The 26,070-nt window shown below is 43.3% G+C and overlaps 1 protein-coding gene across 2 annotated transcripts in view; it reads right to left on the minus strand.

The window, feature by feature from the left end:
* Positions 1-334: 334 nt before the first annotated feature.
* The window catches only part of LOC115136716 (cell adhesion molecule 1-like), a 206,329-nt gene continuing 180,593 nt past the window's right edge, over positions 335-26,070 (minus strand). For both annotated transcript variants that reach the window (XM_029672426.2, XM_029672425.2), the window contains 2 exons: positions 3,918-4,046; positions 335-3,743 (listed from right to left, as the gene is read on the minus strand). In XM_029672426.2, coding sequence (XP_029528286.1) covers positions 3,625-3,743; positions 3,918-4,046 — 248 coding nt within the window. In that variant the 3' untranslated portion in view covers positions 335-3,624. The remainder of the gene's footprint in view (positions 3,744-3,917; positions 4,047-26,070) is intronic.

A 26,070-nucleotide genomic window follows, 5' to 3' on the forward strand; every position in this document is an offset into this window, starting at 1 on the left:
TGACTTTGCTATTAGGAACCTGGATATGCAATATTTTTCTACTCCTCAATTGTCTAGTGTTGTTGATCGAGTGCCCACTGGAGCCACTTCCTCTTGTTTTTAGCTGACAGGAGTGGAACCCGGTGTGGTCGTCTGCTGCAATAGCCCATCCGTGACAAGGACCGACAAGTTGTGCGTTCTGAGATGCCGTTCTGCAAACCACTTTAAAAAAAACTTTATTTAACTAGGCAAGTCAATTAAGAACAAATTCTTATTTACAAAGACGGCCTACCACTGTTGTACTGCTCCGTTATTTGCCTGTTTGTATCCCCCCTGTTAGCTTGCATGATTCATGCCATTCTCCTTCGACCTCTCATCAAAAAGCTGTTTTTGTCGACAGGACTGCCGCTGACTGAATGTTTTTTGTTTGTCTCACCATTCTCTGTAAATCCTAGACACTGTTGTGCGTGAAACGCCCAGGAGGCCGGCCGTTTCTGAAATACATACCATGCTCAAAGTGGCTTAGGTCAGTCGTTTTTCTCCTTCTAACGTCCAATCGAACAGTAACTGAATGTCTCGATGCCTGTCTGCCTGCTTTATATAGCAAGCCACGGCCACGTGACTCACTATATGTAGGAGCAAAACCATTTTCGTGAACGGGTGGCGTACCCAATAAACTGGCCACTGAGTGTATACTGAAAACAAAAACAACACTTCATATGAATCTCTACAGCATTCACTTCAATTGTATCCAGAATAAACATTGATGATTAACAAAACAAAAGCAAGTTCAGAACTAATCGATACGCTTTGAGATTAATATTGATTTGCACATTTCTATGTATTATACTGGTATCGGTTATGTTCTGCATCACACTCAAGCAATTCAATTAAATAAAGATCAGATTTCCAGGACTGTTTCGCTTGTTTTACCTTTCCTAAAAGTGTGGTGAGCCTTGACCACAATTACAGTACATACCTAACACAATAACCATACAAATACAACCAAAATGTACTTCGTAAATAAATTAAATAAACTATTTCGGCTACCTTATAAATTCTCAACGGACAGAAATAGATCACCTGTAAATAAAATCATTAACACTACTCAGCTTGTTTGTTATGGGGAGATGTTTTTCAATAGAAGCTGCCATATCATTCAGTTACGATTCCAATTATTTATCCAATCTGAAAATAACTCCAGCTTGTTATTCCACTTCTTAGTACTGTCTGATTTATGAGTTACATGTGAATAGAGAGTGAGATTACCACTACTGGTGTAAGGTAGCACGAGATTCATATACTAAGATATAGTATGACACTGTTGACATCGTACTGTATACCCTTTAAAAAAAGGAAGGCACTGAATTTAGTCCTTCACTCTTTTTTTTCCATCACCATTATGACATATTTAAAAGCAAAGTAAGGCAGTGGCTGTCCTTTTTTATGAATGTATTTGGAGTTGTTTTGCCAGTCACACTGATATATATCCAATAAATCCACTAATGTACCGTGGAAAGATAAAAGCAGGAACTTCAGTATGCATTACAGGGATTCCACAGCAATCTGTACTTTTACTTTAAAAGCGGAAACATGGCAGAAATGGAAACCATGCTACTCATTCCCCATTCAAAACTTCTAGGGGATCTTGAATAACTTATGACTCACAGACACCATTAGGAATGCTCATTGAGCAATAACCATTAGTGTTCTGTTACATTTCTAATTTGAAAACCAAACAAACATGAAGTAATGCAACAATTATATAAAAGTGTATCCTAATATCCATAAAATATACAATGGCAGTCAAAATAATACATACAGAATTGTGTACTAGCTAATGTTTGAAAAATAGAGACAGAAGAGTTTTTAATTAGACATCATTACAATTAAAACATCTTCAATCTAAAGTATAAGTAACATATTTTCTTCCCTTTTCATACTGAGATACAGTATATTCCTCTCAATAGCAACCTGAGCCAACAGACTAGTTAAAGGTAGGGTTGGTTTCCCAGCTGGCAGCCTGCGGCCTGAATTTGGCCCGCGGGTGGTTTTATTTGGCCCCCCAAGTTTTCTGAGCATAAAATTTAAAATAATTAAAATATATATATTTTGGGGGAGGTGGGGGGGGTATTTTGGACATAAGACTGACTATAAAAATTCCGGGAAATCAGCTTCAAGTGATTTTAATTTAGAAAATTGGATCCCAATTAGCAATGCGGGGGATGATTAGGTGGTCATGATGGAATGTGGCCGGGTTGGGAATTTAACCATGACACTGAGGTGAACACCCCTACTCTTACAATAAATGCCATGGGATTTTGAATGACCACAGAGGCAGGAGACCCATTTTAACGTCCCATCCAAAAGACGTTCCCTATGCAGAGCACTGTCCCCATATGTAAACAAAGTTTGAAATTATTATGTTTTAGTGAAATATTATTATTATTATTAATTTTCAGTCTAAAAGTATTTTTTTAAATGATGTTCCCCCTCGCCAACTATCCGCTCAAGAAGAAATTGACCCGGGGCTGAATCTAGATGATGATCCCTGGCCTTGACAGCAATAAAATAGGGTTTGAAGGTCCTTGTAAGGTTTCTAAATATACATTCAATATATTAAATTCAGTATATAATAACACAATTGAACTTGTTTTATCTGTAGAAGAGTATTCTTTCAACTAGAATTGAACCTGTGTTGAAAATACTGGGTAATATATGCACTGTATTTACACACATGTACAAGCATTACTATTACATTGGTCATTTACTGATCATTAAGGGTATGAGTATGATGACCCAGAGTAAACCATATTGTGACCTTAACCCCACACCTAGTGACCTCATTAAGAGGTTTGAACCTCTTATCGTAACAGTTAAGACAACACAACTCAACAAGTCTTATGACCATGGCAGCAACTTCAGTCTTTTAACCACAGAATAAAAATAAAAGTGATGTTTCAGGATGTCTGATACAGCAGGAGAGGTCATATTTATGATTGAGTTAAGAGGGACGGTATAGTTTGATATTGATAAGAGTTGTTTACAATAGGTTTCAGCTGGAAATGACTCAAATGTATTGTTGGCTGCTTCTACAGTACACAGCATAGAGAGAGAGAGACACAGAGAGCGAGAGAGAGGGTGCTTCTAAAAGCCTGGTACACAAGCTAAGATGGATCAGCAGGACAACAAGAGAAGAAGTGCTGTGTCATCTCCTCTAAAAGATAACTGCAGCAAAAAGGAACTGGTGGAGTCAACAGGTTTGGGGTGGGGTGGGGGGGACGACGGTGGGGGGATGGGGACGGGGGGGGGACGACAACAATTACGAAAGAAATAGAACAAGGCACAAAATTGTCTGTAAAATAATTGAACTGTACAGAATGGGACCCAGCAGTCCAGGAGAGGTTGGATGGGAGAATCCACGACGAAGCAATGAAGCCTCCCACTACTCATCCACTCCAATCTTCCTCTCCTCTTCAATTCTCATCACTCCTCTCCTTTTCTCTTCTCCTTTCCCCACCTCTCTTTCCTCCTCAGCTGCACCTTTCGTCCTCCACCTCTCCCCCACCCCTCCGGCCCATTCAGAGTTAGATATAGTGCTCCTACAGGACCCCCCCACCATAACACCCCCCTGGCCTCTCATCATTAGATGTAGTACTCCTTCTTCTCTTCCGTGTTGTTGTGTCCCCCCTCTGCATTAATGATGGCCGTGTCTGCATCTGCTGCGTCGTCTGCCCCTTTGGCTTCATGTGTGAAGTAGGTGCCTGCAACGAATAAACAAATTCATGAACACCCCTGTTGGACTCAAATGGATGATAATGAATCTCTACAGCTAGTCCACTTCTAGGTCTATGAATGATCAATGATAGTGTACACCAGTTCATCTCAAGCCAGTGGAAGCATTGTAACAGCCAGGGAACCCAGGTGAGCCGTTATACCTTTGTGTCTGGCGAAGTAGCGCCCCAGGACGATGAGTGCACAGAGGATAGCGAACATCACCACGGCAACCACGCCTCCGATGACAGCGTGGTCTATCTTCTGTGGCGCCCCCTCGCCAGCTCTGGAGTCTGGAAACAAGCCAATCACAGCTTCTTAAAACAATGATCCCCAGACCCCTTCTTTGAGCCAATCAGAGCTATCAGAGCAGTAACTGCCTTCTGATTAAATCACTGAGCTGGAGATGGGCAGTAGCATAGTAATGTACAGTGTACTCAAAGTCACAAACACTTTTAGAAATCGGGTAACATTTGCAGCCAGAAATATAGGGATGAAGCAAGACTACATTTGTCAACTTCTACATAGAACCTACTATAGATGTCCATGGTCAAAGAGTGACCCACTCAGGGAGGTGTCTGTGACTCAATACAGAGTGACTACTGTCGTATTCAATACAATTCCATTAGAGCTATTCTGTTGAAGGTGTCTTGTTCAACAATGAAGGACAGCAATGCATTGTACAACGTGAAGCAGTGGAGTGTTTTCAGTTCAAATCAACATTCAAATGTATGATTAACCTCCTCCCACTCAGTCACACCTTCTCTTCCCTTCCTACTGTGGCTGTATTGGCTGTAGAATAGAACAGAATAGCCCACTTCATTGCAGTTTCATTACTTTTTCTGCATACAGTTGAATTGCACTTCTGAATGATATGATTCAAACTATCAAATGCAAGTCTAATGTATATATGTATGTGTGACATCATGACCACTTCAGACCCCATGGCCATTCAAACTGATACTGCACTGCCGTGAATGAGGCCTAAATCTTTGCCTATCTTTGTCTATGTCATTTATAAGTGTCATTGTCTGTGTTTGGCAATGGACATTCACAACAGGATATGTACCATGTCAATGCATTTGTTCTCTCCGCTTTAAAATAGAATGAAATCTGGCGAACTCCATGACACTGTATCATAATTCCAAATACCTCCTTATTCTGGGAGACTAGAGCTTCTCCTCTCCAAAAAGTGGTTGTGTAAAATGTTCCGAGACTGTTACATAAAAATGATATACTTGACATACCCCACAATTTAAACAGAAACATTCCAGGGAACTGTAAAATATACTCTGATTTAAGCGGTAATATCAGGAAGTTATAGACCTCAATCATAGAGAGTAGACACAAGCACGTAATAAATCTGGCCCGGTGTGCTGTCCCCTCTCGCAGAAATACATTTCCCTCCCAGGAACCCACAGTGGGTCGTTGTCCACTGTTTAGTCCACTGTTTACTGTTTAGTGAGATTTATACATCTGCTAGCTACAAAAGAAAACGGCAAGGCATTAAATCTCCAAACTTTCCGAATTTTCGGCACTTGAGGTCTACAGATTAAGTGTGGGGATCTGTGTCAGTTGAGACTGATGGAGGAGTGAAGAGGAGAGGTGAGAGAAGGGTGTTACTTTACTGCCTGAAGGAGAGACTCCATTTCCCATCAGTCCCCTCCAATCATGAACTGAAATTGGATGGTTTTGAATAAAGTTTATGATTAGGAGAAAGGACTTTCTTTCTGAATGCGAATGATAAAAGCCTAAAATGTCTGACACATCCTTAACTTGAATAGAGAGTGGCATTTCCTCTTCAAAATGGACTTACCTCCACCAAGCAGAGGCAGAGCTCACATACTGTAGACACAGACTAGAGTGTTATTGGCTGCTGCTAGTTGTATCTCAGGCAGGATGAGCTGAGCTGAGCAGAGCATAGCTGTTTGTTTCCAGTATCAGGGACATCTGGTAGCACAGCACAGCACAGCATGCTCCCTCAGGAGAGGGAAGGGCCCATGCTCCATGCTAATGAACATCAACACGCTAAATGGACTGAGCCGAGGAGCCTTGTCATGTCCCCTCCCTCCATCGCCCTGCCCCGCCTCACCCCCACCTCACCCCCCACCACCTTCCATTTGACACCTGAACCAGACAAACGTCTGGGAGCACAACCAGCCTGCCACAGCACACAGAGGGGGAAATGGAGCTGGTTTATTTTCACACAAAGAAGTGGGCCCGTCTAAAGCATTGAACGTACCTAAAAGGTATCACAAAATATCAACTGGGGGACTGTAAAATCTATAATTCATCTCTAATGCCCAATAGCTAGATGAATGACATATCTGTAACGGAACCATCCCACACGGTTGCCCTGTCTGGAGTCATTCAATGGTTCTGCCATTTAGTTCAGAACCACATTAGCGGCCCTTTATGGCCTTGCACGTAAACTAAATTGAATTTTGTAAACTAAATATGGATTTGCTCTAACATTCGGCCTTTCCCTCCCACATAGTCCTGCTATTGGCTGAGGAGCTGTGACATGCCCACACCTCGGTCCTGACAGGATGTGGCTGAGGAACTGTTACATGCCCACACCTCGGTCCTGACAGGATGTGGCTGGGGAGCTGTGACATGCCCACATCTCGGTCCTGACAGGATGTGGCTGAGGAACTGTTACATGCCCACACCTCGGTACTGACAGGATATGGCTGGGGAGCTGTGACATGCCCACACCTCGGTCCTGACAGGATGTGGCTGAGGAACTGTTACATGCCCACACCTCGGTCCTGACAGGATGTGGCTGAGGAACTGTTACATGCCCACACCTCGGTCCTGACAGGATATGGCTGGGGAGCTGTGACATGCCCACACCTCGGTCCTGACAGGATGTGGCTGAGGAACTGTTACATGCCCACACCTCGGTCCTGACAGGATATGGCTGGGGAGCTGTGACATGCCCACACCTCAGTCCTGACAGGATGTGGCTGAGGAACTGTTACATGCCCACACCTCGGTCCTGACAGGATGTGGCTGGGGAGCTGTGACATGCCCACACCTCGGTCCTGACAGGATGTGGCTGAGGAACTGTTACATGCCCACACCTCGGTCCTGACAGGATGTGGCTGGGGAGCTGTGACATGCCCACACCTCGGTCCTGACAGGATGTGGCTGGGGAGCTGTGACATGCCCACACCTCGGTCCTGACAGGATGTGGCTGAGGAACTGTTACATGCCCACACCTCGGTCCTGACAGGATATGGCTGGGGAGCTGTGACATGCCCACACCTCGGTCCTGACAGGATGTGGCTGAGGAACTGTTACATGCCCACACCTCGGTCCTGATAGGATGTGGCTGGGGAGCTGTGACATGCCCACACCTCAGTCCTGACAGGATGTGGCTGAGGAACTGTTACATGCCCACACCTCGGTCCTGACAGGATATGGCTGGGGAGCTGTGACAAGCCCACACCTCGGTCCTGACAGGATGTGGCTGAGGAACTGTTACATGCCCACACCTCGGTCCTGACAGGATGTGGCTGGGGAGCTGTACATGCCCACACCTCGGTCCTGACAGGATGTGGCTGGGGAACTGTGACATGCCCACACCTCGGTCCTGACAGGATGTGGCTGAGGAACTGTTACATGCCCACACCTCGGTCCTGACAGGATGTGGCTGAGGAACTGTTACATGCCCACACCTCGGTCCTGACAGGATGTGGCTGGGGAGCTGTGACATGCCCACACCTCGGTCCTGACAGGATGTGGCTGGGGAGCTGTGACATGCCCACACCTCGGTCCTGACAGGATGTGGCTGAGGAACTGTTACATGCCCACACCTCGGTCCTGACAGGATATGGCTGGGGAGCTGTGACATGCCCACACCTCGGTCCTGACAGGATGTGGCTGAGGAACTGTTACATGCCCACACCTCGGTCCTGATAGGATGTGGCTGGGGAGCTGTGACATGCCCACACCTCAGTCCTGACAGGATGTGGCTGAGGAACTGTTACATGCCCACACCTCGGTCCTGACAGGATATGGCTGGGGAGCTGTGACAAGCCCACACCTCGGTCCTGACAGGATGTGGCTGAGGAACTGTTACATGCCCACACCTCGGTCCTGACAGGATGTGGCTGGGGAGCTGTACATGCCCACACCTCGGTCCTGACAGGATGTGGCTGGGGAACTGTGACATGCCCACACCTCGGTCCTGACAGGATGTGGCTGAGGAACTGTTACATGCCCACACCTCGGTCCTGACAGGATGTGGCTGGGGAGCTGTGATATGCCCACACCTCGGTCCTGACAGGATGTGGCTGAGGAACTGTTGCCCACATGCCCACACCTCGGTCCTGACAGGATGTGGCTGGGGAAGGATGTGGCTGGGGAACTGACATGCCCACACCTCGGTCCTGACAGGATGTGGCTGAGGAACTGTTACATGCCCACACCTCGGTCCTGACAGGATGTGGCTGGGGAGCTGTGATATGCCCACACCTCGGTCCTGACAGGATGTGGCTGAGGAACTGTTACATGCCCACACCTCGGTCCTGACAGGATGTGGCTGGGGAGCTGTGACATGCCCACACCTCGGTCCTGACAGGATGTCGCTGAGGAACTGTTACATGCCCACACCTCGGTCCTGACAGGATACTGACAGGATGCTGTGACATGCCCACACCTCGGTCCTGAGTCCTGACAGGATGTGGCTGAGGAACTGTTACATGCCCACACCTCGGTCCTGACAAGATATGGCTGGGGAGCTGTGACATGCCCACACCTCAGTCCTGACAGGATGTGGCTGAGGAACTGTTACATGCCCACACCTCGGTCCTGACAGGATGTGGCTGGGGAGCTGTGACATGCCCACATCTCGGTCCTGACAGGATGTGGCTGAGGAACTGTTACATGCCCACACCTCGGTCCTGACAGGATGTGTCTTGGGAGCTGTGACATGCCCAAACCTCGGTCCTGACAGGATGTGGCTGAGGAACTGTTACATGCCCACACCTCGGTCCTGACAGGATGTGGCTGGGGAGCTGTGACATGCCCACACCTCGGTCCTGACAGGATGTGGCTGGGGAGCTGTGACATGCCCACACCTCGGTCCTGACAGGACCAGGTGAATTTATGGGGGAATAAAGAGGATTTGTGGCCGATGTTCACGTCGGTCGGCACAGCACTGAAATGTGCTCTGCTGGAGTGGAGGGGCCAAATGCTTTATGGTTCCCTCTCTCTCTCTCTCTGTCTGTTCTGGAATGACTAATTACACATAACCAGGTCACTGGTGGAATACCCTAGCAGCCTCGCACTGACTGACAACTGACTAGCTGACTGGCTTAGTGACTGGCTGACTGGCTTAGTGACTGACTGACTGAGTGACTGCCTGACTTATTGACTGAATGACTGACTTGGTGACTGACAGACTGACTTTGTGAATGACTGCCTGACTTATTGACCGAATGACTGATTTGGTCAGTTGTGTGTATCTCTGTCCCTTGGCTGATTACATGGAATATTGATTTCATTAGTCATACTGGAACACCCTCTTGTGAAAACAGGCAGGCGGTTTGTATGCCCACTGTGGATTTACAGATGTAATTACACACATTTAATTGCAATGCTGACTCTTGTAAATTGATGGAAAAAGCTCATGATATATTAGGCAAAGGGGAAAATTCAATCTCACCCTCAATAGAAATACAGTGCATTCGGAAAGTATTCAGATCCCTTGATTATTTCCACATTTTGTTAGGTTACAGCCTTATTCTAAAATGGATTAAATCAATAAAAATCCTCAGTAATCTACACACAATACCCCATAATAACAAAGTGAAATAAGGTTATTTGACATTTTTGCAAATTTATGGAGAAATAAAAAACAGATATACCTTATTTAGGTACAGTAAGTATTCAGAACCTTTGCTATTAGACTCAAAATTGAGCTAAGGTGCATCCTGTTTCCATTGATCATCCTTGAGATGTTTCTACAACTTGTGTCCTTGAGATGTTTCTACAACCTGCGGGAAATTCAATTGATTGGACATGATTTGAAAAGGCACACACCTGTCTATATAAGGTCTGACAGTTGACAGTGTATGTCAGAGCAAAAACCTAAGCCATGAAGTCGTAGAGCTCCAAGACAGGATGGTGTCGAGGCACAGATCTGGGGAAGAGTATCAAAACATTTCTGCAGCATTGAAGATCCACAAGAACACAGTGGCCTCCATCATTCTTAAATGGAAGAAGTTTGGAACCACCAAGACTCTTCCTAGAGCTGGCCGCCTGGCCAAACTGAGCAATCGGTGGAGAAGGGCCTTGGTCAGGGAGGTGACCAAGAACCCGATGGTCACTCTGACAGAGCTCTAGAGTTCCTCTATGGAGATGGGAGAACCTTCCAGAAGGACAACCATCTGTGCAGCACTCCACAAATCAGGCCTTTATGGTAGAGATGGAAGCCACTCCTCAGTAAAAGGCATATGACAGCCTGCTTGGAGTTTGCCGAAAGGCGTCTAAAGACTCTCAGACCATGAGAAACAAGATTCTCTATTCTGATGAAACCAAGATTGAACTCTTTGTCCTGAATGCCAACGGTCACATCTGGAGGAAATCTGGCACCATCCCTATGGGGAAGCATGGTGGTGGCAGCATCATGCTCTGGGGATGCTTTTCAGCGGCAGGGACTGGGAGACTAGTCAGGATCGAGGCAAAGATGAACGGAGCAAAGTACTGAGAGATCCTTAAAGGAAACCTGATCCAGAGCGCTCTGGACCTCAGAATGGGGCAAAGGTTCACCTTCCAACAGGACAATGACTCTAAGCACACAGCCAAGACAATGCAGCAGTGACTTCGGGACAAGTCTCTGAATGTCCTTGAGTGTTCCTGCAAAAGATCCCATGGCACTTATCGTAAGAGTAGGGGTGTTAACCCCGGTGTCCTGGCTAAATTCCCAAATCTGGCCCTCAAACCATCACGGTCACCTAATAATCCCCAGTTTACGATTGGCTCATTCATCCCCCTCCTCTCCCTGTAACTATTCCCCAGGTCGTTGCTGTAAATGAGAACGTGTTCTCAGTCAACTTACCTGGTAAAATAACGGATAGATTAAAAAAAAACTTTTAAAAAACAGCCTGGACTTGAACCGGATGAAACATCTCTGGAGAGACCTGAAAATAGCTGTGCAGCAACACTCCCCATCCAGCCTGACAGAGCTTGAGAGAATCAGCAGAGAGGAATGAGAGAAACTCCCCAAATACAGATGTGCCAAGCTTGTAATTTTTTTAAATTTCAGACTTGATTTATCAACCCCTACAAAAATGTTAATTGATTATAATCCACTGTACAGGATAAATATGGCAAAGGCAGGCTGGACTGATTTGAATTGAGCCTTAGATTTGAAAGTGTATTTTAGGGCTGTGAGGTCAATCCTTTATGTGTTGTTTGGAACAGGGGTGTAACTTTCACTGGGGACGGGGGCTACTCTTTATTTGACTGATGTAGCTTACAAGGTAACAGCTGTTTGACTTAACAGAAGAAAAACAAAATATTCTCAGTGCTGAGCTAGTAGTGTAACTGACATGGAACGTTAGCTAATGTCTCATCCCCCCTCGACTGAAGTTCTGTCTGAAGAGAATGAACTAGAGCTAGCTAGTAGCTACCACAGCCTGTTTAGCTCTAGCCTCTAGCTATCTGTCAGGTAGCAGCATCTAACAGCTGGTGTGTGTATGGAAATGTTTTGTATCCTTTTTGTCCGGTTTCAACAGAAGTAAATTAACTTTGAATGGTAATCAGTGAATGGATACAAAGTTCCATCTTGTGTTGATAGCTAGGTTACAGTCTGGGATCTGGGAATAATGGTCATTTCAATTATTGAACCATTGATTCTATTATTGGATCATATAATGTATATATCTACACAAAGGTCATTCTTTGTCATGCCTCATTTGAGCAGGATCAGATGGTGACAGGGGTTTCAGCAGGGTCATACATCCAGCGAAGACCAGTCTGTGACGGCTCTGAGGTGAACTTTGCAGATACAACACTGCATTCTCTTTGCAGCAAACAATGGACAAGCCAGAAGCTTCAAAGATTTGAACTATTTTAAGAAAGGCTGACAAACCTCTAAAGTTGAATTCCCAACGTTTTCAAGGGTTTATAGAGGCTTTTCCCGATGACACAAAACATGACAGACAAAAATGTGAAGAAGACCTGGGTAACACTATTGATGAAGATGAAAGCATACAGATATGTTTGAATGTGCAGTTATGTTCATATAATCTCACACATAAATTATTGCAAGTTAAGACCATCCATAGAACATACCAGTGAAAATGAATATCATGCACTCAGAAATGAAAATCCTCTGCCGGAGGTGTAAAACACAAAAGGAGACATATTTGCATATGTTATGATCTTGTCAAGGCTGGCTGAATTCAGGCTTCTCCCTGTTTTTGTTTGCTTGGAAATGTTGATACTGGAGTCTGTTATCAGAAGAAACTGTGTAACCTAGCATTTATGGTGGCTAAGAAAAGCATTGCCATTAATTGGAAGGTTGGTTATCTTCCCAGAATGTCACAATGGATGGCAGAAATGTCAAGTTATGCATCATTAGATTTAATTTATTACAAGATTAAGGGTATATACTGTGAAACATTCAGAACGTCTGGGTGCCTTATATGGAATACTGTATGACAAAAGCAGTAGAGCAGTTGCATATAGATGTTTTTTTTCATGGCACACGAGACAACTGTCTGATTTGCGCCTGTCTGAGTGGACTAATCCATTGAGGAGGCCGCGGGGATTCCACGGTCCAAGAATATGGGGATTGTGTCTCAGATGCACAAGGCACAGCTCTCTCCAGAATGCGCTCTCTCCCGCCATTTCATGGACATTCATTGTTTCTTAACTTCATTGTGTGCATTGTTTGCTGTGTCTATCAATTCCCCATTACATACAGTACCAGTCAAACGTTTGGATACACCTACTCATTCCAGGGTTTTTATTTATTTTTTACTATTTTCTACATTGTAGAATAATAGTGAAGACATCAAAACTATGAAATAACATATATGGAATCATGTAGTAACCAAAAACGTGTTAAACAAATCAAAATATATCTTATATTTGAGATTCTTCAAAGTAGCCTTGATTACAGCTTTGCACACTGTTGGCATTCTCTCAACCAGCTTCATGAGGTAGTCACCTGGAATGTATTTCAATTAACAGGTGGGCCTTGTTAAAAGCACATTTGTGGAATTTCTTTCCTTCTTAATTGAGCCAGTCAGTTGTGTTGTGACAAGGTAGGGATGGTATACAGAAGATGGCCCTATTTGGTTAAAGACCAAGTCCATATTATGGCAAGAACAGCTAAAAAAAGCAAACAGAAACGACAGTCCGTCATTTCAAGAACCTTGAACATTTCTTTGAGTGCAGTGACAAACACCATCAAGCGCTATGATGAAACTGGCTCTCATGAGGACCGCCACAGAAAAGGAAGACCCAGAGTTACCTCTGCTGCAGAGGATAAATTCATTAGAGTTAACTGCACCTCAGATTGCAGCGCAAATAAATGCTTCAAGGAGTTCAAGTAACAGACACATCTCAACATCAACTGTTCAGAGGAGACTGTGAATCAGGCCATGGTGGAATTGCTGCAAAGAAACAAAGGACACCAATAAGAAGAAGAGACTTGCTTGGGCCAAGGAACAAGAGCGATGGACATTAGACTGGTGGAAATCTGAGATGTTTTTTATTTTTAAATTAGAAATGTTTGGTTCCAACCGCCATGTCTTTGTGAGAAGCAGAGTAGGTGAACAGATGATCTCCGCATGCGACTTTCCCACCATTAAGCATGGAGAAGGAGGTGTAATGGTGCTGGTGACACTGTCTGTGATTTATTTAGAATTCAAGGCACACTTAACAAGCGAGGCTACCCCAGCATTCTGCAGTGATACGCCATCCCATCTGGTTTGCACTTAGTGGGACTGTCATTTGTTTTTCAACAGGACAATTACCCAAAACATACCTCCAGGCTGTGTAAGGGCTATTTGACCAAGAAGGAGAGTGATGGAGTGTTGCATCAGATGACCTGGCCTCCACAATAATCCAACCTCAACCCAATTGAGATGGTTTGGGATGAGTTGATGACTGCAGAGTGAAGGAAAATCATTCAACAATTGCTCAGCATATGTGAGAACTCCTTCAAGACTTTTGGAAAAGCATTCCAGGTGAAGCTGGTTGAGAGAATACCAAGAGTGTGCAAATCTGTCATCAAGTCAAAGGGTGGCTCCTTTGAAGAATCAAAAATATAAATATATTTTGATTTGTTTAAACACTTTTTTTGGTTACTACATGATTCCATATATGTTATTTCATAGTTGTTATTCTACAATGTAGAAATAGTAAAAATAATTTTAAAAACCTTGAATGAGTAGGTGTGTCCAAACTTTTGACTGGTACTGTATATCACCAGTAGTAACCTACATTTACCATTAATTCCCATCATTTCTAATCTGCAATGTTTGTTAGGTTACGGTCATTTCTGTTAATGCATTGAATATATTATTATTACAGTCATTTAACTTCCTCATTGTTGGAGTGGACATGTGTTTTGTAGAACTCACAACTTATGCTAAAAAGTTTTTGTTTATTTCTTTCCATTTCGAGTTTTGTCAATTTATTCAGCGTCTTTTGTTTGAAACGCTCCGGTTAATGTTGATTACAAATATAGAAGTTGTACTAGTCTACCTGGCCTGCGCACAAATGTAGGCCTATAAATGTGCCCATTTGGGGATGTCTGATAATATCTCTGATTGTCTTAACTCACCACCACTAATGAGCTGTGGAGCTTCTGAATGTAATCTTTTTTCACCTTAAACAGCACATAAATGAAGTCTGTTTTTATAATCAATTGAGAATGACAAAAGTTCCTCAAAGTATTTGAAGAATATTTCCAGTTCTCTCCCTTTCGATAACCACTCGGCAAGAAGGTGAAAAATGTAAAGCTCTGATCCAGTGGAAAAGTCATAAAATACCTGATTACTTCTAATCCCTTGCACTAATAGCCTACAGCTGTGTCTGTCCCGAGCTCATCGGCGCGGAATATTTAGTTGTTTATATTTTTTCTCCCCAATTTCGAACCCCAGGCTGTAGTGACGCCGCAACACTGCGATGCAGTGCCTTAGAACGCTGTGCCTCTCGGGAGGTCGGGCCCAGAATATTTTATACAATGCTTCAAGTTTGCTAGCACGAGTTTCTGGGTGACCCAGTTGATAATTGATACAATGTTTCAAGTTCGTTGCAGACAGGCCATGTGTAGCCAATGTGATTCATAGGATTTATTTTTTAATCAGGATATTTTCTACCTGCAGGCTGCAATGTTTTTATGTATTGGCTGTATGTACGCTATTTTTACGTAGTTGGCAATGGCAATACAAGTTACATTTAGATTTGTATAATTTTCATTTAGATTTAGATAGAATGTAGATTTACCACAGGTAATGATTTTGAGATACAAATACTTAAAATTGAAATTAAACTGTTCCACGAAAATGTGCATATGAAAATCTAAACTGGCATGAAGATTGGTAGAAATGGTAAGAAAAATTGTTGCTCCAAATGTCAAAGGTTCCTAACTGCTGGTGCAGCCTATTACCGACAACTTCAGGAGCGTAATTCCGTGAAGACCAGCAGCAGCGGGAGAAAGTTATTTTCTTCTGGTTAGGCTATCTTGATCTCTGACTCCCTCTTGAGTAATTTGTGTGTCTTAATTATTTAATCAAACAGCCTGCTAGAGATTCAGAGACAAACTTGCTTTATCAATTCTGAACAAAGCAGTGAAGATTCGAAGACTCAACCATGACATTTTATGGAGGTGCGTAAATACAGGTGAAGGACTGATGGCAACACATAAAATCTCTGAATGGAGAGTTGACTGTGAACTCTGGACCATGGGATGTTAGCAAAAATGTCGTTTGGGAAACTTTGGTTTGCCAAAACAAGCTTCTCAACTACACACAAAAGGATACTGAATGCTGCCTGCTTCTACCGTGTTCCTTTAAAGTGTTTTTCTGGGGAAGGTCATGGCTAAGGAAAGTGATTGACTAGCTAATGGAAAATATATTCCAGTGCTCTACCCTGCTCTCACAGTAGCAGCTGTACCACATGTTCCGGTGGACAACGTAACCAAGACTCTAACCACCTCAGAAAGAATATTAGAGGAACTGAGTTCTCTGAACTTCCAATGCCGTATATTGTTACCCTTTGGAGGGTCAGCAGGTGGACAAACTAACACACCACTTCTGGTTAGACATTCTCCTGCTGTGCATGTCAACCGAAGAATGTTGAAAGGGTTCATAATGGGTTTTGAGGAATATTGAATCCATCTGTGCCTGTTTTCTTTTTTTTACCTCAATATGATTTTCTAACATTAGCTGCTCAAGATCTGAGAAAAAGTTGTAAAGTTTCCAAGTTAAATATCCATATTTCAAGTTAAAATCAGGCCTATATGAGAAAACCATCTTCATTTAGTATGACACTCTTTGAACATCCTCATCCTTGCACAATACAACCTATACACCCCTGGGGACCAATTAGAGTGGACTATTGTACAGACTAAATTGGAGCTAGTGGCTAATTTTCTCCTCACATAAATGGATTTATTTTTTGTTGCTAAATCAAGAAAGCAAAGCACACCCATTACAAAGGGAACCAATCTGCTAATATGAGTCAACATCATTTGCATATCAAATAAGCATTTAATGTTAAGCCTCAAAGGCTAATGATATACAAGTGTTAAGTGTTTGCATTAAATGTTTGACAAATGACTCAATGTTTTATAAACAATGAATTAACGCACACTAACTATCTGAATCAGTAGTGTTAGAGTCAGGCTTGATGTGCATTCTGATTCAAGCCTGGCTCTAACACTATTGACTCAGACAGTTAATTTATTGTTAATCCCTATGCAGTGGAAACTGACCTATTGCCTCTACCATTCACCTCTCTTTCACATACAGTATATTTCGTAATACACTAGTATGACTTTACTTCAGCCCTAAATGAGTACATTATGATAAGGTGGCATCTGATTTCAAAGGTGCTAAACCATGTGGGTATATGTATCCAAAGGATTCACTCAGTCAAAGCCGTGAACAGCTGAATCATTCACATGTCTTCTTGCTTCTGTCTCAGCACCAGGAGAATCAGCATAATAAAGTCACACTCTGGTCTGCTTGCTTGTCTGCTTGTCCGTCTGCCTGTCTGTCTGCTTGTCCGTCTGTCTGTCTGCAGAGCTATCTTTGGCAGTGCTTCAGCAGCACAATGAGCTGTGCCGAAGTTAGGCACTGTAGAGTTTCAACGTCAGAGCGTGGAAGACTTCTCACTTCCACTGTAGCCCATTAACTCAGTGACATATTCAGGCCTCAACACTATTTAGTGACACCATGTAGCCTTGCCTTGGTGTGGTTGGTAACACTTAACATGGCTATATTTTCTAACAGATAGGACTTAGCTCATACAGTAAGATACTGTTAACCATTCTGTTAACCACTAACATGTATTACTGTTTATAATATTGTTACGCATTGTTATGACAGTAAAGACAGTTTAACATTTTGTAGAACATTTGCTAATGTTTGCACTGAAGATTACATGCACAGCTTGAAGGCACACCCACGTACTTTTGGAAGATGAAGAAGCCATACTCCATAAGACAGTGATGAAACATATGAGAACACACAAAAACAACTGTGAAAGTATCAACGTCCACTTACAGTAAGACAGCATACTTTCTCTAGTTTCACTCCAATACATTTCAGCTATAGTCAATAACAATGAAATTGCCTCACAAAACAAAGCAGAGGAGAGAAAAGTCAAGGTCAAGTGTTCCATTCATTCCTTATTCTTAGTGCCAGCTAAACTCAGATTGACTCATTCATTGTTGATGAAAGGTCCTTCCCTGGAGTAGGATCAATTTAGCTGGATGATAGTGGATACGCTGTGGTGGGCTAGCATCCTTGCAGCATACAAACACAAGCTTGACAGAGATCTGTGTGGTAGCAGGCAGCATGACTAGTGGCATATCTTTGGCGCTGTATACATAATATACATTAAGACAATATAGAGCCTGCAGCTGAACGGGGAACTGTGGATACCCTGCATGCGGAGGACTTAGTGCTCCTCCAGCCACTGAGCCTGTACATCTGGATCAGTTGTTAAACCACAGGGTTCTGGAGATCTCATTTAACTGAACAGGATACTCAACATTTACTTCTTACAGTTCATTTATTCAACATGCACACCGGCACAATGTACAGTGCAGGAGCCCTGTCAAGTGGTTTGAGTTTTCAATAGAGATCATTGTGAATGGTGAGAAGTGTTTCTGTCCAGATGCTTCTCTACTCTCTACTCTCTCCAGCCAAGGCGAGGTAAGGAGGGGGTTAGCAGGAGATTACCCAGGATATGATGTCCCTCCCTGGGATCATCTCTGAATGTTTGACGAGTGAAGGCTTTACCTCAGCAGACTGCCTTTATACCCCTTGAGATGTAGAATCAGAATGACTACTACCCCCTCACCAATAGGATCCAGCCTGCCAGCACAATACCAGAAACCACTCTGTTTAATAATGCTGGCTGAAATCTATTCACACCAGCTCCTCCATAAAAGCCATGGTGCCTGGAGCATTGCATTAGGTTAGCAAACCAATCAGAGAGGCAGCACTTATGAATTAGGATGGGCACTGTACTTGTTTGTGTGCCATTTTATAATAGTAAAAAATATTTTAAAATAAATTCCCCATACATTTGTGAGGTGGAAGACCTTCAGGAAAAAGACGATTGGGTAACCCCTGCACTCTCAGTCTCTTTACTTTAAAAAGGTTAATACAGCTGCTTTAAAACCTACTTTTTAATGCACTTCACAATAACCTTCGGTTAAGTAAATGTTGGTGTACCTATAGTTGACAGTATAGCACTGAAAAGAGGTTAGGCTTTATCACACCCATGACACAATGCTTTCATAGATTGTGGCTCATCTCTCCCCTGAACTCTGCAGGGACTTAAAGTCCCTTAGTCCTACATCTTTTATATAAGAACACTGAAAAGGTTGACAATGTGAACTCTCCAAGCACCCCCTTTCTTTTTCTCTTTGTTTGTTTGTTTGTTTGTTTGTTTGTTTGTTTGTTTCTTTCTTTCTTTCTTTCTTTCTTTCTTTCTTTCTCTGAGATAGAGCAGTAGATACAAAACATGGAGGACTGGCCAGCTCTACACCAGAGATGTACAAACGACTCTGTGGTTTCATGCTTTACCATGGCATTTGCTCCTCCTCAACACAAAACCATATTTAGGCCTTGAACCACTGGCTCTATAGCCTGTTGCTAGGCTACACCAAGGAAATGCAAAGAAAAAAAGAAAACACTTATCAAGGAGAGAAAAATCTAGCAGGGCATGAAAGCATTACACTGTGGAAATGAAAAGCCAAATTCTACATGAACTGGGAGCCACACAAAGAGGAAACGGTGCATAAACAACTTGTTCAGAATGGAACCCCACAGAATGTTTCCCTTAGCTTCATAAAGGGAAGTAGAGAGGCCACATGGAGGGATGGCTGCTTGTGTGGATCAATGGAAAATGGCAGCTTGAGAGCTGTATGTTTACACATTCATTTGGATAACATCATTCACACACATCACAGGAGCGCACTGTGTGGTGCTCGGGGCAGGGAGGAACTAGCTTAAGTAGTCCTCGATTTGTTCCTAACAGGAATCCCTGTGAAGTCCAATGAAGAGTTCTCTAAGTACAATGTAAAGCTATGGTCCGTAACATTATATTTCAATCTCTATGGGCCTCAGGCATACAAGGATATTCTGGTCATGACACTCATGTTACCCTCTGTTGCGAATATACGTTTTATACTTGAACAGAGTAAAATGCCAACAGAAGGTGCGGTTCTGCAGCAATGTGACGCTTTGCAGGCCAGGTTAACAAGGCCCCTGTGACATGGTATTTAGAAGAGTAGTGAACAGCAAGAAAGCTCTATTACATCCTACCAGCATGCACTGCAGAAATCATGTCAAACCCCCGTTTAAGTCCTGTCTCTCGGAAATCACTGAGGACTTATGAAAACGTCTCCGCTGCCGCATTCATTGAACTGTGAAGTGAAGAATAATTGGTATACAATGAAAAACACAACACACCATTTTAACAACCACCTGTTTTTACAAATTGCATTCTCACTGTAAGTTGGCTGACACCCATGGGAGTTGAACCCCAATACTATAACTACAGTATCATCTGTGATTCTCTGTAGAGACCATATAAGATCATTCAACAGTCTCCTCAGAGTTTTGTCCTAATCCAAGGACAATCATAAAACATCAGACATACACATGTAGGATCTTTTTGCACCAGTTTGCTACAGCAGGAAAATAATCCTGCAGCAACAGGACATGTGAATTAATATATAGATTATAATTAATGAAAAAATGAAACAATTACAAACTTCTGAAGCCTTTTTAAACTTCGAAATACACTACAGGATGAAAATGTCCTGCATTGCATGAAAGTTCTCCTGCAACAGGGTGATGAAATTAAGATCCTACATCTGTATAAAAGTACAAATACTGGGACACAGTATAGTAGCATGTCATTGATACAGAAGATCCTATACAGAAAAGCTCCCCCCTCTTCTGTGGTGTGAAATATTCCAAATGGACAATAAAAAAAACGTAGAAATAGGGGCTAGACCTCCTTCATATCACAGACCACTCACTCACCTTGTAGACCTGATTGTGCAGTTGATGAGACACTCAGACTCTCTACTCCCTCTACTCAGACACACAAAATGGCCTCCGGAGCTTTCCAGCACCAGCATGAAAGGGACCTGATTACTTCTCTAGTGCCTGAGTGGAAATCAAACAGCCCATACTGTACCACCACCCACCACCACCTCCTCCACTGTAGGAGCCTGCAGTGTGACATGCCATGGGACATGTACTGTACGTATGGTACATCTTGATGGGCTGGCTTTGAATGAATTGGGATGACTTCATGTTAGCTCTGGAAGTACATTGTCAGCTATGCAAGTGCATTTGCCCCTTCCCTGTGTGTTAGTAGATAATGAAAGCAGGACCCATGGAGTACTTCAATAGCATAGATTTTCATTCAAACGTTTGAGGGAACTATGCTTGCAAATATTGATAGAAATCTATTATGAGGTCTGGGTTTAGCTGGCAAACAACAGTCCAAAAAAATATAAAATAATGAATGGCAGTTGTCAATCCTGCAGTTACTCTGCAATATAAATACCATATTTAGTTATCTCTAAATGTCACCTCCCGATGCTGCCAAGTACTTTTGGCCAACATTAGGCTTCAATAGACATTTTAAAAGCCCCAACCCATCCCAGAAGTCCCATCCTATTTCTCTCACTGCCAGTTTATCAGAAATGTATTATCTTCTAAATGGACTTTCTCTCACTGATGAATTCATTTGGCGATCCTAGTACATTGTCTCCGTGTCCTTATATGAGCAAACCTGAGCTATCTACAATGCAGGAGAGACAGATTTTTGTTTTGTTTTTGATTTGAATTGAACAACCATATTATACACAAAAAAATCTTACCAATAGCAACACACTTCTCCCATAAAAGTGAAAAGAATAGGAACTGAGCTACATACAGTACTGTAGAAGAACCAGCACTAAAAGGTATGTACAAAGGTGGGCCAGCTGACACTGTAAATAAACTGACCTCCATCCATATCATAAGCAGTGGCGACCCATCATTCAGGCCAGGTGGGCAGTTGTTATTATTATTATATTTTTTGTTGCCTGTTTTGCATGATGTTTTGTCATTAATATGTGTCACATATCAGTTTGCAAACATTTTTTTTTTTAAGTATTGAGCTAATAAAGCCACATACAAACATTTTTTGCTTTCACTCATGGGGACACTAAGTCACCACAAAATGTAAGGGAGGGCAAAACAATTCAAGTCCCTTGGGTGCTGCCATATATTTACATTAGAAGTGCCCATCCATGAAGGCTCAAGGTCATTGGCCACAGATAAAATGATGTCAAATCACATTATATCTACCGTAGCTTTGATTGGACTGATCATACTTTCAACATCTTAGCTAGCAAGCTAGACAAGTAGTCATCATCATGAATCACATCGACAATCTACTGGCAAATCCTTTTCAATCATTGTCATATGAAGAGAAATTATAGATAAAACGTATCGGTGCTCATTGGACATTACACAAAGTCAGACAGCTAACGACAACATCAGATGAGCTAACATTAGTAACCTAACCAATTCTCTATAGTATTAACTGGTATACGACTCCTTGCCATTACTCAAGTTATAACGCGTTAGTTGCTTACTGGACCCTGGCAATCTGTGTGAAATGTTAACTAGTTAACGAACTAACCACTATCTGTGAACTAATGTTTTCCCTCTACAGTATGTGGTTAATTTTCAGAATGAGAAAATTAGGTGAAAATGAGGCGTTGTTTGTTAAACAAGTGGATTCAGGGATCAAGTGTAGCTGGAGCTGGGCCTGGTTTAAGCTGGATGCCACCATAGAGTTGAAAGGAACACCACACACTTTCTCTCTTTCTCACTTGTTCAATACAGTGGATAAAAAGGGTTATGCCAGATGTACTCTCTGCCTTAAAGAGATCAGTTACGCCAGGTGTACTCTCTGCCTGAAAGAGATCAGTTACGCCAGGTGTACTCTCTGCCTGAAAGAGATCAGTTATGCCAGGTGTTCTCTCTGCCTTAAAGTGGATTTATGCCAGGTGTACTCTCTGCCTCACTTGTTCAATACAGTGGATAAAAGGGTTACTCTCTGCCTTAAAGAGATCAGGTGTACTCTCTGCCTGAAAGAAAGAGATCAGTTACGCCAGGTGTACTCTCTGCCTGAAAGAGATCAGTTACGCCAGGTGTACTCTCTGCCTGAAAGAGATCAGTTATGCCAGGTGTACTCTCTGCCTTAAAGAGATCAGTTACGCCAGGTGTACTCTCTGCCTGAAAGAGATCAGTTATGCCAGGTGTACTCTCTGCCTGAAAGAGATCAGTTATGCCAGGTGTACTCTCTGCCTTAAAGAGATCAGTTATGCCAGGTGTACTCTCTGCCTTAAAGAGATCAGTTATGCCAGGTGTACTCTCTGCCTTAAAGAGATCAGTTATGCCAGGTGTACTCTCTGCCTGAAAGAGATCAGTTATATCCTTCCTGTTTGACCCTGTCTCTCTGCCTGAAAGAGATGTTACGCCAGGTGTCCTCGGATGAAAGGGCCACAGTGTACTCTCTGCCTGACCCCTCTGCTGTCTCAGCCTCCAAAGTCAGTTATTTCCTGTTTGACCCTGCTGCAGTAGTTTATCCAGTATTTATGCGGGGCTGGGGTCAGTTTGTTATATCTGGAGTACTTCTCCTGTCCTATTCGGTGTCCTGTGTGAATCTAAGTGTGCGTTCTCTAATTCTCTCCTCTCTTTCTTTCTCTCTCTCGGAGGACCTGAGCCCTAGGACCATGCCCCAGGACTACCTGACATGATGACTCCTTGCTGTCCCCAGTCCACCTGGCCATGCTGCTGTTCCAGTTTCAACTGACCTGAGCCCTAGGACCATGCCCTAGGACTACCTGACATGATGATTCCTTGCTGTCCCCAGTCCACCTGGCCATGCTGCTGCTCCAGTTTCAACTTCCACCTGACTGTGCTGCTGCTCCAGTTTCAACTGTTCTGCCTTATTATTATTCGACCATGCTGGTCATTTATGAACATTTGAACATCTTGGCCATGTTCTGTTATAATCTCCACCCGGCACAGCCAGAAGAGGACTGGCCACCCCACATAGCCTGGTTCCTCTCTAGGTTTCTTCCTAGGTTTTGGCCTTTCTAGGGAGTTTTTCCTAGCCACCGTGCTTCTACACCTGCATTGCTTGCTGTTTGGGGTTTTAGGCTGGGTTTCTGTACAGCACTTTGAGATATCAGCTGATGTACGAAGGGCTATATAAATAAATTTGATTTGATTTGATTTGATATGCCAGGTGTACTCTCTGCATGAAAGAGATCAGTTATGCCAGGTGTACTCTCTGCCTGAAAGAGATCAGTTATGCCAGGTGTACTCTCTGCCTGAAAGAGATCAGTTATGCCAGGTGTACTCTCTGCCTGAAAGAGATCAGTTACGCCAGGTGTACTCTCTGCCTGAAAGAGATCAGTTACGCCAGATGTACTCTCTGCCTGAAAGAGATCAGTTACGCCAGGTGTACTCTCTGCCTGAAAGAGATCAGTTATGCCAGGTGTACTCTCTGCCTGAAAGAGATCAGTTATGCCAGGTGTACTCTCTGCCTGAAAGAGATCAGTTATGCCAGGTGTACTCTCTGCCTGAAAGAGATCAGTTATGCCAGGTGTACTCTCTGCCTGAAAGAGATCAGTTATGCCAGGTGTACTCTCTGCCTGAAAGAGATCAGTTATGCCAGGTGTACTCTCTGCCTGAAAGAGATCAGTTATGCCAGGTGTACTCTCTGCCTGAAAGAGATCAGTTATGCCAGGTGTACTCTCTGCCTGAAAGAGATCAGTTATGCCTCTGCCTGAGGTGTACTCTCTGCCTGAAAGAGATCAGTTATGCCAGGTGTACTCTCTGCCTGAAAGAGATCAGTTATGCCAGGTGTACTCTCTGCCTGAAAGAGATCAGTTATGCCAGGTGTACTCTCTGCCTGAAAGAGATCAGTTATGCCAGGTGTACTCTCTGCCTGAAAGAGATCAGTTATGCCAGGTGTACTCTCTGCCTGAAAGAGATCAGTTATGCCAGGTGTACTCTCTGCCTGAAAGAGATCAGTTATGCCAGGTGTACTCTCTGCCTGAAAGAGATCAGTTATGCCAGGTGTACTCTCTGCCTGAAAGAGATCAGTTATGCCAGGTGTACTCTCTGCCTGAAAGAGATCAGTTATGCCAGGTGTACTCTCTGCCTGAAAGAGATCAGTTATGCCAGGTGTACTCTCTGCCTGAAAGAGATCAGTTATGCCAGGTGTACTCTCTGCCTGAAAAAGAGATCAGTTATGCCAGGTGTACTCTCTGCCTGAAAGAGATCAGTTATGCCAGGTGTACTCTCTGCCTGAAAGAGATCAGTTATGCCAGGTGTACTCTCTGCCTGAAAGAGATCAGTTATGCCAGGTGTACTCTCTGCCTGAAAGAGATCAGTTATGCCAGGTGTACTCTCTGCCTGAAAGAGATCAGTTATGCCAGGTGTACTCTCTGCCTGAAAGAGATCAGTTATGCCAGGTGTCCTCTCTGCCTGAAAGAGATCAGTTATGCCAGGTGTACTCTCTGCCTGAAAGAGATCAGTTATGCCAGGTGTACTCTCTGCCTGAAAGAGATCAGTTATGCCAGGTGTACTCTCTGCCTGAAAGAGATCAGTTATGCCAGGTGTACTCTCTGCCTGAAAGAGATCAGTTATGCCAGGTGTACTCTCTGCCTGAAAGAGATCAGTTATGCCAGGTGTACTGTCTGCCTGAAAGAGATCAGTTATGCCAGGTGTACTCTCTGCCTGAAAGAGATCAGTTATGCCAGGGGTACTCTCTGCCTGAAAGAGATCAGTTATGCCAGGTGTACTCTCTGCCTGAAAGAGATCAGTTATGCCAGGTGTACTCTCTGCCTGAAAGAGATCAGTTATGCCAGGTGTACTCTCTGCCTGAAAGAGATCAGTTACGCCAGGTGTACTCTCTGCCTGAAAGAGATCAGTTATGCCAGGTGTACTCTCTGCCTGAAAGAGATCAGTTATGCCAGGTGTACTGTCTGCCTGAAAGAGATCAGTTACGCCAGGTGTACTCTCTGCCTGAAAGAGATCAGTTATGCCAGGTGTACTCTCTGCCTGAAAGAGATCAGTTATGCCAGGTGTACTGTCTGCCTGAAAGAGATCAGTTACGCCAGGTGTACTCTCTGCCTGAAAGAGATCAGTTATGCCAACAAAAGGTAAAAAGTGCAAAAAGTGTACAATGTAATAATGTGCAGTTTAGGCCCAAAATATTGTTTTTGTGGTGTTGAACTTGACAGTAACACTTGTGTGAGTGAGGAGGGTTTATTTAATTTTTTACTCAGTGAAAGTTATTTTTGCACACACTTGATCGATGTCTACAGTACTACAGTGGCCACTATAATAGAGCAAAAATAGAATGCATGGTTGTTTCATTCTATTTCTACTTTAAGATGTTTTTTCCCCAAGTGCAATATTTAGATGTGTGGTCACAAGCATCCTATTATAAAGGCTGTCATGATAACTGCAATATCAGTGTATTGTTTTTTTTCTCAAGACTTGAGTGTCATTTGCAGTAAAG

The sequence above is a fragment of the Oncorhynchus nerka genome, linkage group LG11 (assembly GCF_034236695.1).
Source record: "Oncorhynchus nerka isolate Pitt River linkage group LG11, Oner_Uvic_2.0, whole genome shotgun sequence".
Lineage (NCBI taxonomy): Eukaryota > Metazoa > Chordata > Actinopteri > Salmoniformes > Salmonidae > Oncorhynchus > Oncorhynchus nerka.